General features: G+C 46.9%; 1 protein-coding gene across 1 annotated transcript in view; it reads left to right on the top strand.

Moving 5' to 3' along the window:
* Positions 1 to 16,549, top strand: part of LOC138963734 (dynein axonemal heavy chain 12-like) — a 188,441-nt gene that overhangs the window by 135,598 nt on the left and 36,294 nt on the right. Inside the window, exons 53-56 of the mRNA XM_070335583.1 lie at positions 3,669 to 3,887; positions 4,766 to 4,911; positions 5,301 to 5,518; positions 11,118 to 11,310. Coding sequence (XP_070191684.1) covers positions 3,669 to 3,887; positions 4,766 to 4,911; positions 5,301 to 5,518; positions 11,118 to 11,310 — 776 coding nt within the window. The remainder of the gene's footprint in view (positions 1 to 3,668; positions 3,888 to 4,765; positions 4,912 to 5,300; positions 5,519 to 11,117; positions 11,311 to 16,549) is intronic.

Genomic DNA, 16,549 nt, shown 5'->3' with positions numbered 1-16,549 from the left:
CTGTTGCATTGTCTGTACCACTGTCTGTTGCATTGTCTGTACCACTGTCTGTTGCATTGTCTGTACCACTGTCTGTACCACTGTCTGTTGCATTGTCTGTACCACTGTCTGCTGCATTGTCTGTACCACTGTCTGTACCACTGCCTGTTGCACTGTCTGTACCACTGTCTGTTGCATTGTCTGTACCACTGCCTGTTGCACTGTCTGTCCCACTGTCTGTTGCATTGTCTGTACCACTGTCTGTTGCACTGTCTGTACCACTGTCTGCTGCATTGTCTGTACCACTGTCTCTTACATTGTCTGTACCACTGTCTGTTGCATTGTCTGTACCACTGTCTGTTGCATTGTCTGTACCACTGTCTGTTGCACTGTCTGTTGCATTGTCTGTACCACTGTCTCTTGCATTGTCTGTTGCACTGTCTGTTGCATTGTCTGTTGCATTGTCTGTACCACTGTCTGTTGCATTGTCTGTTGCATTGTCTGTACCACTGTCTGTTGCACTGTCTGTTGCATTGTCTGTTGCATTGTCTGTACCACTGTCTGTTGCACTGTCTGTTGCACTGTCTGTACCGCTGTCTGTACCACTGTCTGTACCACTGTCTGTACCACTGTCTGTTGCATTGTCTGTACCGCTGTCTGTACCGCTGTCTGTTGCATTGTCTGTACCACTGTCTGTACCGCTGTCTGTTGCATTGTCTGTACCGCTGTCTGTTGCATTGTCTGTTGCATTGTCTGTACCGCTGTCTGTTGCATTGTCTGTAACACTGTCTGTACCACTGTCTGTACCGCTGTCTGTTGCATTGTCTGTACCACTGTCTGTACCCCTGTCTGTACCGCTGTCTGTTGCATTGTCTGTTGCATTGTCTGTTGCATTGTCTGTACCGCTGTCTGTACCACTGTCTGTACCACTGTCTGTACCGCTGTCTGTACCACTGTCTGTACCACTGTCTGTTGCATTGTCTGTACCGCTGTCTGTACCGCTGTTTTTACCACTGTCTGTTGCATTGTCTGTACCACTGTCTCTACCACTGTCTGTACCACTGTCTGTTGCATTGTCTGTACTACTGTCTGTTGCACTGTCTGTACCGCTGTCTGTACCACTGTCTGTTGCATTGTCCGTAACACTGTCTGTACCGCTGTCTGTACCACTGTCTGTACCGCTGTCTGTACCACTGTCTGTTGCATTGTCTGTACCGCTGTCTGTTGCATTGTCTGTACCGCTGCCTCTTACATTGTCTGTACCGCTGTCTGTTGCATTGTCTGTACCGCTGTCTGTACTGCTGTCTGTACTGCTGTCTGCTGCATTGTCTGTACCGCTGTCTGTTGCATTGTTTGTACCACTGTCTGTTGCATTGTCTGTACCACTGTCTGTACCACTGTCTGTACCGCTGTCTGTACCACTGTCTGTACCGCTGTCTGTTGCATTGTCTGTACCGCTGTCTGTACCGCTGTCTGTACCACTGTCTGTTGCATTGTCTGTACCACTGTCTCTACCACTGTCTGTACCGCTGTCTGTACCACTGTCTGTTGCATTGTCTGTACTACTGTCTGTTGCACTGTCTGTACCGCTGTCTGTACCACTGTCTGTTGCATTGTCCGTAACACTGTCTGTACTGCTGTCTGTTGCATTGTCTGTACCGCTGTCTGTACCGCTGTCTGTTGCATTGTCTGTACCGCTGTCTGTACCGCTGTCTGTTGCATTGTCTGTACCGCTGCCTCTTACATTGTCTGTACCGCTGTCTGTTGCATTGTCTGTACCGCTGTCTGTACTGCTGTCTGTACTGCTGTCTGCTGCATTGTCTGTACTGCTGTCTGTTGCATTGTCCGTACCACTGTCTGTTGCATTGTCTGTACCGCTGTCTGTACTGCTGTCTGTTGCATTGTCTGTACCACTGTCTGTTGCATTGTCTGTACCACTGTCTGTTGCATTGTCTGTACCACTGTCTGTACCACTGTCTGTACCGCTGTCTGTTGCATTGTCTGTACCGCTGTCTGTACCACTGTCTGTTGCATTGTCCGTACCACTGTCTGTTGCATTGTCTGTACCGCTGTCTGTTGCATTGTCTGTACCACTGTCTGTTGCATTGTCTGTACCACTGCCTGTTGCATTGTCTGTACCACTGTCTGTTGCATTGTCTGTACCACTGTCTGTTGCATTGTCTGTACCACTGTCTGTTGCATTGTCTGTACTGCTGTCTGTTGCATTGTCCGTACCACTGTCTGTTGCATTGTCTGTACCACTGTCTGTTGCATTGTCTGTACCACTGTCTGTACCACTGTCTGTTGCATTGTCTGTACCACTGTCTGTACCACTGTCTGTTGCATTGTCTGTACCACTGTCTGTTGCATTGTCTGTACCACTGTCTGTACCACTGTCTGTTGCATTGTCTGTACCACTGTCTGTACCACTGTCTGTTGCATTGTCTGTACCACTGTCTGTTGCATTGTCTGTACCACTGTCTGTTGCATTGTCTGTACCACTGTCTGTTGCATTGTCTGTACCACTGTCTGTACCACTGTCTGTTGCATTGTCTGTACCGCTGTCTGTACCGCTGTCTGTACCACTGTCTGTACCACTGTCTGTACCACTGTCTGTTGCATTGTCTGTACCACTGTCTGTACCACTGTCTGTTGCATTGTCTGTACCACTGTCTGTTGCATTGTCTGTACCACTGTCTGTACCACTGTCTGTTGCATTGTCTGTACCACTGTCTGTACCACTGTCTGTTGCATTGTCTGTACCACTGTCTGTACCACTGTCTGTTGCATTGTCTGTACCACTGTCTGTTGCATTGTCTGTACCACTGTCTGTTGCATTGTCTGTACCACTGTCTGTACCGCTGTCTGTTGCATTGTCTGTACCGCTGTCTGTACCGCTGTCTGTACCACTGTCTGTACCACTGTCTGTACCGCTGTCTGTTGCATTGTCTGTACCGCTGTCTGTTGCATTGTCTGTACCACTGTCTGTACCACTGTCTGTTGCATTGTCTGTACCACTGTCTGTTGCATTGTCTGTACCGCTGTCTGTACTGCTGTCTGCTGCATTGTCTGTACCGCTGTCTCTTACATTGTCTGTACCGCTGTCTGTACCACTGTCTGTTGCATTGTCTGTACCGCTGTCTGTACTGCTGTCTGCTGCATTGTCTGTACCGCTGTCTGTACCACTGTCTGTTGCATTGTCTGTACCGCTGTCTCTTACATTGTCTGTACCACTGTCTGTTGCATTGTCTGTACCGCTGTTTGTACTGCTGTCTGTACCGTTGTCTGTACCGCTGTCTCTTACATTGTCTGTTCCACTGTCTGTTGCATTGTCTGTATCGCTGTTTGTACTGCTGTCTGTACCCTTGTCTGTACCGCTGTCTTTTACATTGTCTGTACCGCTGTTTGTACTGCTGTCTGTACCGTTGTCTGTACCGCTGTCTCTTACATTGTCTGTATCGCTGTCTCTGACATTGTCTGTACCGCTGTCTCTTACGTCTGTGCGGCAAGAAGCTGGATGGGGTGTGGGTGGGATGGACGGAATGAGGGGAGTGTGTTATTGCTAGGCTTGTTAAGCCCTGTACAGAGGTAGACCTGTGCGGCAAGAAGCTGGATGGGGTTGGGGTGGGGAGGGATGGACAGAATGAGGGGAGTGTATTAATACCAGGTGTTTGATGCCCTGTACACAGGTAGACCTGTGCGGCAAGAAGCTGGTGCGAGCAGAGAAGCTGATCGGGGGGCTGGGGGGAGAGAAGGACCGGTGGACCCAAGCGGCCAGCGACCTGCAGGACGTGTATGACACGCTGATTGGTGACGTCCTCATCTCGGCCGGCGTCATCGCCTACCTCGGCCCCTTCACTTCGGCCTTCAGGGACGGGTGTACCGAGGACTGGGTCAAACACTGCCTGGTAGGTCCCTTCTCACCTGGTAGGTCCCTTCTCGCCTGGTAGGTCCCTTCTCACCTGGTAGGTCCCCTCTCACCTGGTAGGTCCCTTCTCGCCTGCTAGGTCCCTTCTCGCCTGGTAGGTCCCTTCTCGCCTGGTAGGTCCCTTCTCACCTGGTAGGTCCCTTCTCGCCTGGTAGGTCCCTTCTCGCCTGGTAGGTCCCTTCTCGCCTGGTAGGTCCCTTCTCGCCTGGGCTGAGGTGCACGAAGCAAGCTGGGTGCAACTAAACGGGATATGTATCAAATGAACATTGGAATTTCCGTCTTTGAGCCATGTGACGTCAGAGTACGATAAAAACTCATATGTAGGTGGGTGTAGTTTAAACTGCAAAAGAGTATGATTATGCAAGTACATAACTGTATATTTGACCAAAATATTATAGTTTACACAGATCGAGACAGTCTTTTTCCACCTTGTCCACTGGCGCGTTCTCGGAGGAACATTGACTTTCATGGTCTGTGTAAAATGTATAATTTTGGTCAAAAATACAAATACCATAAAATTATGATATAGGAGTACCCAGCCGCGGGGTTTGATTGGTTGAAAATTGTGATTTCTTGTGATTTCAAGCACGTTGGGGCAACCAGTTTGACTTCCTGCACCTCCGCCCTGGTGCATGCCGGTCTCTTTACCCTTTGACCTTCAGGGTGAGCCGTGTGTGCAACAGTGATTGCTGTGTGCGACACAGACAGACACCTGTGAGACAGACACCTGTGAGACAGACACCTGTGAGACAGACACCTGTGAGACAGACACCTGTGAGACAGACACCTGTGAGACAGACACCTGTGAGACAGACACCTGTGAGACAGACACCTGACAACTGTGTTGTACCTGTGCAGGAGCGCAACATCCCGTGCAGCGCGGAGTTCTCGCTGACCACCACGCTGGGCGAGCCAATCAAGATCCAGGCCTGGAACATCGCCGGCCTGCCCAAAGACAGCTTCAGCATCGACAACGGCGTCATCGTGGCCAACGCCAGGCGATGGTGAGCAGTGTGCACCTCCCCTCACCTGTGTTCTGGACATGGTGGCTCAGGGGGGGGGGGGGGGGGCTGCACCTGGAAACATGTTTTTAGGACTTGGGTTGGTGGGTTGGTTGGTTGGTGGGTTGGTTTTGGAACATTTTGCTTCCTGCTAAGTGCTGTCGGCAAGTTTTTGGGGGACCTCAACCAATGATTTCACTTTCTTCTTTTGCCCTTTCCTTGTTTTCTGATCTAACTATAGGGCCAATACTCATCGCACTATCCAGGTCACAACTAGTTTAGTCTTTGCCATGTTCAGCGATAGCATGACCCTGTGTGTGTGTGTGTGTGTGTGTGTGTGTGTGTGTGTGTGTGTGTGTGTGTGTGTGTGTGTGTGTGTGTGTGTGTGCCAGGCCGCTGATGATCGACCCTCAGGGCCAGGCCAACCGGTGGGTGAAGAACATGGAGCGCGACACCAACGCCCTCTGTGTCATCAAGCAGACAGACGCCGACTACATGCGTAACCTGGAGAACTGCATCACCTTCGGTAACCCCTGTCTGCTGGAGAACGTCGGGGAGGACGTCGACCCCTCCCTGGAGCCACTGCTTCTCAAACAGACCTTCAAACAGAGTGAGTGACATGGTCTAACTCACACACACACAAACACACACCTTCAGACACAGTGAGTAACATGGTCTAACACACACACACACCTTACAACAGCGTGATTGACATGGTCTAACACACACACACACACACACACACACACACACACACACACACACACACACACACACCCCTTCAAACAGAGTGAGTGACATGGTCTAACACACACAGATCTCCAGACAGAGTGAGTGACATGGTCTCACTCACACACACACACACACACACACACACACCTTTAAACAGAGTGAGTGACATGGTCTAACTCACACACCTTCAAACGGAGTGAGTGACATGGTCTAACTCACACACACACACACACACACACACACACACACACACACACACACACACACACACACACACACACACCTTCAAATAGAGTGAGTGACATGGTCTAACTCACACACCTTCAAACGGAGTGAGTGACATGGTCTAACTCACACACACACACACACACACACACACACACACACACACACACACACACACACACACACACACACACACACACACCTTCAAATAGAGTGAGTGACATGGTCTAACACACACAGACCTTCACACAAAGTGAGTGACATGGTCTGACACACACACACACACACACACACACACACACACACACACACACACACATTCAAACAGATTGAGTGACATGGTCTAACACACACACCTTCACACAGAGTGAGTGACATGGTCACACACACACACACACACACACACACACACACACACACACACACACACACACACACCTTCAAACTGTGTGAGTGACATTGTCTAACTCACACACACCTTCAAACAGAGTGAATGACATGGTCTAACTCACACACACACACACACACACACACACACACACACACACACACACACACACCTTCAAACGGAGTGAGTGACATGGTCTAACACACACAGACATTCACACAGAGTGACATGGTCTGACACACACACACACACACAGACCTTCAAACAGAGTAAGTGACATGGTCTAACACACACACACACACACACACACACCTTAAAACAGAATGAGTGACATGGTCTAACACACACAGACCTTCACACAGAGTGACATGGTCTAACACACACGCACCTTCAAACAGAAAGAGTGGCATGGTCTAACACACACACACACCTTAAAACAGAGTGAGTGACATGGTCTAACACACACACACACACACACACACACCTCAAAACAGTGAGTGGCATGGTCTAACATACACGTACACACACCTTCAGAGTGAGTGACATGGTCTAACTCACAGACCTTCACACAGAGTGAGTGACATTGTCTAACACACACTGACCTTCACACAGAGTGAGCGACATGGTCTAACACACACAGACCTTCAAACAGAGTGAGTGACATGGTCGAACTCGCACAGACCTTCACACATAGTGCGTGATATGGTCTAACACACACAGACCTTTACACAGAGTGAGTGACATGGTCTAACACACACAACACACACACACCTTCACACAGAGTGAGTGACATGGTCTAACACACACGCCTTCAAACAGAGTGAGTAACATGGTCTAACACACACACACCTTCAAACAGAGTGAGTAACATGGTCTAACACACACACACCTTCAAACAGAGTGAGTAACATGGTCTAACACACACACACACCTTCAAACAGAGTGAGTGACATGGTCTAACACACACACACACACACACGCCTTCAAACAGAGTGAGTGACACGGTCTAACTCACACACACACCTTCAAACAGAGTGAGTGACATGGTCTAACACACACACACACACCTTCAAACAGAGTGAGTGCCATGGTCTAACACACACACACACACCTTCAAACAGAGTGACATGGTCTAACACACACACACACACCTTCAAACAGAGTGAGTGCCATGGTCTAACACACACACCTTCACACAGAGTGAGTGACATGGTCTAACACACGCACCCACCTTCAAACAGAGTGAGTGCCATGGTCTAACACACACACACCTTCACACAGAGTGAGTGACATGGTCTAACACACACACACCTTCACACAGAGTGAGTGACATGGTCTAACACACGCACACACCTTCAAACAGAGTGAGTGCCATGGTCTAACACACACACACACACCTTCAAACAGAGTAAGTGACATGGTCTAACACACACACACACACACCTTCACACAGAGTGAGTGACATGGTCTAACACACGCACCCACCTTCAAACAGAGTGAGTGACATGGTCTAACTCTCACAGACATTCACACAGAGTGAGTGACATGGTCTAACACACACAGACCTTCAGACAGAGTGAGTGACATGGTCTAACACACACACACCTTCAAACAGAGTGAGTGACATGGTCTAACACACACACACACAGACCTTCAAACAGAGTGAGTGGCATGGTCTAACACACACAGACCTTCAGACAGAGTGAGTGACATGGTCTAACACACACACACACACACCTGCAAACAGAGTGAGTGACACGGTCTAACACACACACACACACACACACACACACCTTCAAACAGAGTGAGTGACATGGTCTAACTCACACAGACATTCACACAGAGTGAGTGACATGGTCTAACACCGACAGACCTTCAGACAGAGTGAGTGACATGGTCTAACACACACACACACCTTCAAACAGTGAGTGGCATGGTCTAACACACACAGACCTTCAGACAGAGTGAGTGACATGGTCTAACACACACACACACCTGCAAACAGAGTGAGTGACACGGTCTAACACACACACACACACACACACACACACACACACCTTCAAACAGAGTGAGTGACATGGTCTAACTCACACACCTTTAAACAGAGTGAGTGACATGGTCTAACACACACACCTTCAAACAGAGTGAGTGACATGGTCTAACTCACACACCTTTAAACAGAGTGAGTGACATGGTCTAACACACACACACACGCCTTCAAACAGAGTGAGTAACATGGTCTAACACACACACACACCTTCAAACAGAGTGAGTGACATTGTCTAACACACACAGACCTTCACACAGTGAGTGACATGGTCTAACACACACACACCTTCAAACAGAGTGAGTGACATGGTCTAACACACACACACACACATTCACACAGGGTGAGTGACATGGTCTAACACACAGACCTTCACACAGGGTGAGTGGCATGGTCTAACACACACACACACACACCTTCAAACAGAGTGAGTGACATGGTCTAACTCACACACCTTCAAACAGAGTGAGTGACATGGTCTAACTCACAGACCTTTACACAGAGTGAGTGACATGGTCTAACTCACAGACCTTTACACAGAGTGAGTGACATGGTCTAACACACACACACACACCTTCAAACAGAGTGAGTGACATGGTCTAACACACACACCTTCAAACAGAGTGAGTGACATGGTCTAACACACACACACACACCTTCAAACAGAGTGAGTGACATGGTCTAACACACACACCTTCAAACAGAGTGAGTGACATGGTCTAACACACACACCTTCAAACAGAGTGAGTGACATGGTCTAACTCACAGACCTTTACACAGAGTGAGTGACATGGTCTAACACACACACACACACCTTCAAACAGAGTGAGTGTCGCGTGCATGCATGCTTGCATGTTTAGTTTTCAATTAAAACTTTGGCCACACTCCACAGCACACACACAAAAAACACTGATGTAAAATAATGAAAATATTTAATAAGTCCCACTCAGGGTGCAAGATGGGGGTGACGATGGATGGAGTAATGGATGGTTAGTATGAATACATGACGATGGATGGAGTAATGGATGGTTAGTATGAATACATGACGATGGATGGAGTAATGGATGGTTAGTATGAATACATGACGATGGATGGAGTAATGGATGGTTAGTATGAATACATGACGATGGATGGAGTAATGGATGGTTAGTATGAATACATGACGATGGACATGATGAGCACGAGAAACCAATCACAACAGACCAATATTGTCAACAAAGGCTTAATAGAAAGTCAAGGTCAAAGACCCGCGCCGCTACTCCAGGCGTAACACAACCATCTCAAAAGATGTCAAAACAAATACCATACACGAGACGATAAGGGGTCGTCCCAAAAAGTCAATATGAAGAATGTGCTTTCACTCATGATAGGGGATCATCTCAAGAGTCTATTTCCTCCCCATACCATAAATGACTTCTTTTATAGAGAAAGTACTTTGCTACGATGTCGCTGAATTGCCGCCATGACAGCCACGCCGACGGAACCGCTGAAGCCGGAGGTTGACGTCGGTCTCATGGTTGACTGATCTCACGCAGACCAGGACCACTTCCGCAGCTAGTGTAGGGTACCAGAATGGCGGAGAATTCAGGGGGGGGGGGGGTTGGTGCGCCCTCGGGCTGACACCGCGTCTCTTTCGCTGGGGTGCGAGATACTGAGATCCGAAGGGGGTAGAGTGCCGTCACGCTGTGTAGCTGCCAGTGGATGCTGCAGCGACGTCGACAATCAGGAGTTGCTGCTCAGTCAACAGCAGGGTGAAGTTGATGTCCGCACATCAGGTCAGTTCCGTCCTTGACAGAAGACAATGGAGGCCTAGAAGGCCAAGGTCAGTAATCACACCAAAAACCCAAGACACGTGACTTCCTCCTCCAATAGAAATCATCTTAGGGATGAGGAGGAAGCACAGTGACACTAACCTTGGTTCCCTTCTACAATAAACCACCAAATGATTAAACTCACAATAATTCACAACTGTTACTCTTCACTACAACACAATTTACTATGCTAATGAAACTTTAAACAGGATGATGAACTATTTACAAAAACAAAAAGACGAGACAAAACAGTACAACCGGTAACCATTGCAGGTTCCCTGTCCCCTGCCACCGGCCACCAACTCACCTTCAGCAAACTGACAAAAGTCTTTATCCAAATTTAGAACAAGAAATATGGCTTACCTCACACAGGCCTATGAATAACCTCGCGTACATACTTTATACGCAACCGACTTTCACAAAGTCACCCAGTAGAATTACGTTACTACTGGGAAATAAAACTCGAACACAAGCGACAATTCATAACGCGAATTTCGAAGCTGTTCGACACATCTTATCTCGGCCGAGACAGAATAAAGTCTGCTTTTGAATTTTAGCTGTCAGCTACAAGGTCCCGGGTGAACTCCACAATAGCGCGCAGCCTACCGTAACGTTGCGTGCATCCCGTGCAATGCGTGGGATAACTCAGCTACGCTCAACTACGGGTCTTCTAACATTGACAAAGGTACCTGATACAAACACTCAACTGTCCGCGACAATGAGTGACATGATCTAACTCACAGACCTTCACACAGAGTGAGTGACATGGTCTACCACACACAGCCCTTCACACAGACTGAGTGACATGGTCTAACACACACAGACCTTTACACAGAGTGAGTTACATGGTCTAACACACACAGACCTTTACACAGAGTGAGTGACATGGTCTAACACACACAGACCTTTACACAGAGTGAGTGACAGGGTCTAACACACACAGACCTTTACCCAGAGTGAGTGACACACCCTTCCTCCCACACTCACTCCCTCCTTCACTCCCCAGGTGGCGTTGAGATGCTACGGCTTGGTGACGCGCTGGTGGAGTACTCGCAGGACTTCCGCTTCTACATCACCACCAAGCTGCGCAACCCCCACTACCTGCCCGAGCTGTCCACCAAGGTGTCACTCCTCAACTTCATGATCACACCTGACGGGCTGGAGGATCAGCTGCTAGGTATCGTCGTGGCCAAGGAAAGGTGTGTATGATACATGTGTATGTCCCATCTAACACTATGATCACACCTGACAGACTACAGGTATGGTAGTGACCCAGGAAAGGTGAGTAGCCTATTATACAGGTGTATATCTCTCCTAACACCATGATCACACCTGACAGACTACAGGTATGGTAGTGACCCAGGAAAGGTGAGTATTATACAGGTGTATGTCTCTCCTAACACCATGATCACACCTGACAGACTACAAGTATGGTAGTGACCCAGGAAAGGTGAGTATTATACAGGTGTATGTCTCTCCTAACACCATGATCACACCTGACAGACTACAGGTATGGTAGTGACCCAGGAAAGGTGAGTATTATACAGGTGTATGTCTCTCCTAACACCATGATCACACCTGACAGACTACAGGTATGGTAGTGACCCAGGAAAGGTGAGTATTATACAGGTGTATGTTTTTCCTAACACCATGATCACACCTGACAGACTACAGGTATGGTAGTGACCCAGGAAAGGTGAGTATTATACAGGTGTATGTCTCTCCTAACACCATGATCACACCTGACAGACTACAGGTATGGTAGTGACCCAGGAAAGGTGAGTATTATACAGGTGTATGTCTCTCCTAACACCATGATCACACCTGACAGACTACAGGTATGGTAGTGACCCAGGAAAGGTGAGTATTATACAGGTGTATGTCTCTCCTAACACCATGATCACACCTGACAGACTACAGGTATGGTAGTGACCCAGGAAAGGTGAGTATTATACAGGTGTAGGCCTATGTCTCTCCTAACACCATGATCACACCTGACAGACTACAGGTATGGTAGTGACCCAGGAAATGTGAGTATTAGACAGATGTATGTCTCTCCTAACACCATGATCACACCTGACAGACTACAGGTATGGTGGTGACCCAGGAAAGGTGAGTATTATACAGGTGTAGGCCTATGTCTCTCCTAACACCATGATCACACCTGACAGACTACAGGTATGGTAGTGACCCAGGAAATGTGAGTATTAGACAGATGTATGTCTCTCCTAACACCATGATCACACCTGACAGACTACAGGTATGGTGGTGACCCAGGAAAGGTGAGTATTAGACAGATGTATGTCTCTCCTAACACCATGATCACACCTGACAGACTACAGGTATGGTAGTGACCCAGGAAATGTGAGTATTAGACAGATGTATGTCTCTCCTAACACCATGATCACACCTGACAGACTACAGTTATGGTGGTGACCCAAGGAAGGTGTGTATTATACAGGTGTATGTCTCTCCTCACACGATGATCACACCTGACGGTCTGGAGGCCAAGGAAAGGTGAGTATGATACAGGTGTATGGAGGCCAAGGATCAAGGTCAGTGTCTGACGGGACACGGTGAGAAATGTAAGAGTGATTAAAATTAAAATTAAAGATGTTGTCACCTTAAGTAAAACAAACACAACAAGAAGGCGTCGAGACAGCGGACCTATCACACAGCGAGACAGTGTACCTATCACACAGCGAGACAGCGTACCTATCACACAGCGAGACAGCGGACCTATCACACAGCGAGACAGTGTACCTATCACACAGCGAGACAGCGTACCTATCACACAGCGAGACAGCGGACCTATCACACAGCGAGACAGTGTACCTATCACACAGCGAGACAGCGTACCTATCACACAGCGAGACAGCGTACCTATCACACAGCGAGACAGCGGACCTATCACACAGCGAGACAGCGGACCTATCACACAGCGAGACAGTGTACCTATCACACAGCGAGACAGTGTACCTATCACACAGCGAGACAGTGTACCTATCACACAGCGAGACAGTGTACCTATCACACAGCGAGACAGTGTACCTATCACACAGCGAGACAGTGTACCTATCACACAGCGAGACAGTGTACCTATCACACAGCGAGACAGTGTACCTATCACACAGCGAGACAGTGTACCTATCACACAGCGAGACAGTGTACCTATCACACAGCGAGACAGTGTATATCACACAGCGAGACAGCGGACCTATCACACAGCGAGACAGTGTACCTATCACACAGCGAGACAGTGTACCTATCACACAGCGAGACAGCGGACCTATCACACAGAGAGACAGTGTACCTATCACACAGCGAGACAGTGTACCTATCACACAGCGAGACAGTGTACCTATCACACAGCGAGACAGTGTACCTATCACACAGCGAGATAGTGTACCTATCACACAGCGAGACAGTGTACCTATCACACAGCGAGACAGTGTACCTATCACACAGCGAGACAGCGGACCTATCACACAGCGAGACAGTGTACCTATCACACAGCGAGACAATGTACCTATCACACAGCGAGACAGCGGACCTATCACACAGCGAGACAGTGTACCTATCACACAGCGAGACAGTGTACCTATCACACAGCGAGACAGCGGACCTATCACACAGCGAGACAGTGTACCTATCACACAGCGAGACAGTCTACCTATCACACAGCGAGACAGCGGACCTATCACACAGCGAGACAGTGTACCTATCACACAGCGAGACAGTGGACCTATCACACAGCGAGACAGTGTACCTATCACACAGCGAGACAGTGTACCTATCACACAGCGAGACAGTGTACACGATCGTGGGTTTGGTGGCGACATTCACTCGATAAAGCACGCAGCAATCTGACGCTTCAGGAATGGTCCAGTTCTGCCTTATAAATGTGCAAAGATATTACCTGCTATTCCGACTTGGTCGTGTGACAGACGTTTTCTTCCACACGAGATTACGTTGATTGATCTACTTTTTGACGGAAGTGACCGAACAACTGTGAATGACGTCTCGGTATATGTGAATGACGTCACAGTCATCGTCACAGTCTGTATCTTTTGAAGCATCGCATTCTTCATGACGTCTTTCTGTGTCTGCATCCGCGAAATGTTTGTTCATTCCGGAATCTTTGTCATCTATGTTCTGGGCTCGTATTCTTGAACCAGCTGCAACTCATATACCGGCCTGTAAAACCACTTCCGCTCGATAAGTCCGCTAAGTGTTATTCATGAAACTCCGGTAAAGACTTACCCGGGTGTCTCCGAGCTGTAAAGTTGGAGGACCCATCCCCCTCCTCTAAAACCGTCAATTTTGAATAAATCTTGTTAAAATATTGTTTGTAGATCTATGTCCCTCATGGACACACATTGGTGTCATTTTAAGCGGACAAATACGAGATACCGCTCGCGAAAGATTTCAACCGATGCTCGATCATACCGGCTTGTAGCGTCTTCTTTAATGCATTATAGTGTCCGTCTATTTTCAACTGATTCTGTGGCCGAACGGTTCTCTCGTTCGCCTGATAACAAGAAACAATTGACAAGTGGCTCTATCCCATCTCCCCCCTTTCCCCGTCGCGATATAACCTTCGTGGTTGAAAACGACGTTAAACACCAAATAAAGAAAGAAAATGCGTGATTGAGTCGAGTTCAAATCTCCATCTGCCCGTAATGTTTTTTTTACTCTTTGGCATTTGTTTATTTTTGTTTATTTTCTTCATGTGCAAAAGAGTACGTTATAATAGCAAAATTGATTAAAAAAAAAAATTTTAGGCTGGAATGGTTTTTTTTTTAAATCTTTGGTTAACATGATATTAGTTTATTGACAAAGTTTGTTAACTTAAACATGTAAACATTTGATTAAAAAAATTAAATAAATAACCATGAAGAAGGATACTTCCCGTTTAAAAAAACAAAGGTGAGAGAGAAAAATAAAATAAAAATGCGGTAGCAGCCACCTGCATGCAACTGAGATTAAAAACAAAAAAATAAATAATAAATAAAAAGGGTCTCCCCGTGTTTTTATTTCATTCAGTTTGTTTGGGTAGTTGCTATTGACTTTGAAACTGACACGCTGGCTAAAAAGCTGCAACATTGTGTCCTTCAAAGTCAAACTGCCGTTTAACTACCGCCCAGTATTTATTTTTTCTGCCCAGTAATTATTTATTTTCCCCCGGTATTCATGTGTGTCTAGCGGAAGGTCGGCAGCTACCAGTTGGTTATTTTTAGAATTGAAGATTCCCGATGCTTGCTCTTCTCTGCGCACGCGTTACGCGTGTCAGTTTCACAGTCAATAGCAACAACCCAAACAAACTGAATGAAAGAAAAACACGGGGAGATTTTTTTTTGTTTTGATAAACCTCAGTTGCATGCAGGTGTACATGGTATATTACCTAGTAAACGCCCACCCCCCAGTTTTGACCAGCGGAGTAGACAAGGAAAATAAATAAAGATTATTCAGTCTGCTGTTATTGTTGTTTTTCAATTGTTTCCTTTCCTTAGACATGTTTCGGGGATTGGACAGAAAAAGGTTTCTGGAGTGGCTAGAGAATCGCAATACATTTTTGACTGGGAGGAAAAAGAAACGAAAGCTTCATCTTTGGTTTAAACATAAGTTTATTTCAACAAAATGTTACAATCTTGACATGTATACAAAAGACACAGGTAACAGCAACAAGCTAGAAGCTTATAGTGGTGTTCCTGCATGGATAGTATAACGTAAGGCGGTAACGGCTGAACAATTTGTCTAAATAAACCGAATTGAAAATCCAAAGCATCATCATTATAATCATCCTCATCTCATTAATCATCCAAAATTATAATAACATAATAAACATTGCATAATCATTATAAAGAAAGACAGTAAGAGGAATGAAGGAGGGGAAGAAAAGGAATAAAAAGAAGAGGGATGGGTAGGAGTTGTGCAGAAATTAAAGTTGTTGTCCGGCTTGTGGAGCATTGATTCTGGTTTGCCCAAAGCGGCCTGAACGTTCAATGAACGAGTGTACTCTGGAAAAAATGTTCCTGTTCAAATCTAGAGAATACTGTCTGTCTCCATTTAGAAAGTGAGGGAGGTGAATACTGTGGTTAGGGAGGGTATGTATGGTTTCTTGACGTGCTTCGCAATAATTTGGACAATCTAATAGGAAGTGTTTTACGGTTTCGGACGGAAATCCGCTGTCACAAGATGCATCTGTAGCAACGTGTCGTCTCACTAGATCGTTATTAAGATCACTTATATATAGCCTGAGCTTACGTTAATTGTTTGTGATATGCGATCTCCAGAATACCAATAACACGGCGGACTTAAATCGTTTTTTGACAAAAAGTGCTTGAGGGACTTACTAAGTTTTATGTAGTCTGGTAAAGAATTCCAGAGTTGTGTTGTAGATGGAAGAAATGAGTTTTTGTATAATTCAGTGTTAAA

This window comes from Littorina saxatilis, linkage group LG4 (assembly GCF_037325665.1).
Source record: "Littorina saxatilis isolate snail1 linkage group LG4, US_GU_Lsax_2.0, whole genome shotgun sequence".
NCBI classification, from domain to species: Eukaryota; Metazoa; Mollusca; class Gastropoda; order Littorinimorpha; family Littorinidae; genus Littorina; species Littorina saxatilis.
Note: the sequence above shows the minus strand (reverse complement) of the source record. Positions and strands in the feature narration are given on the sequence as shown.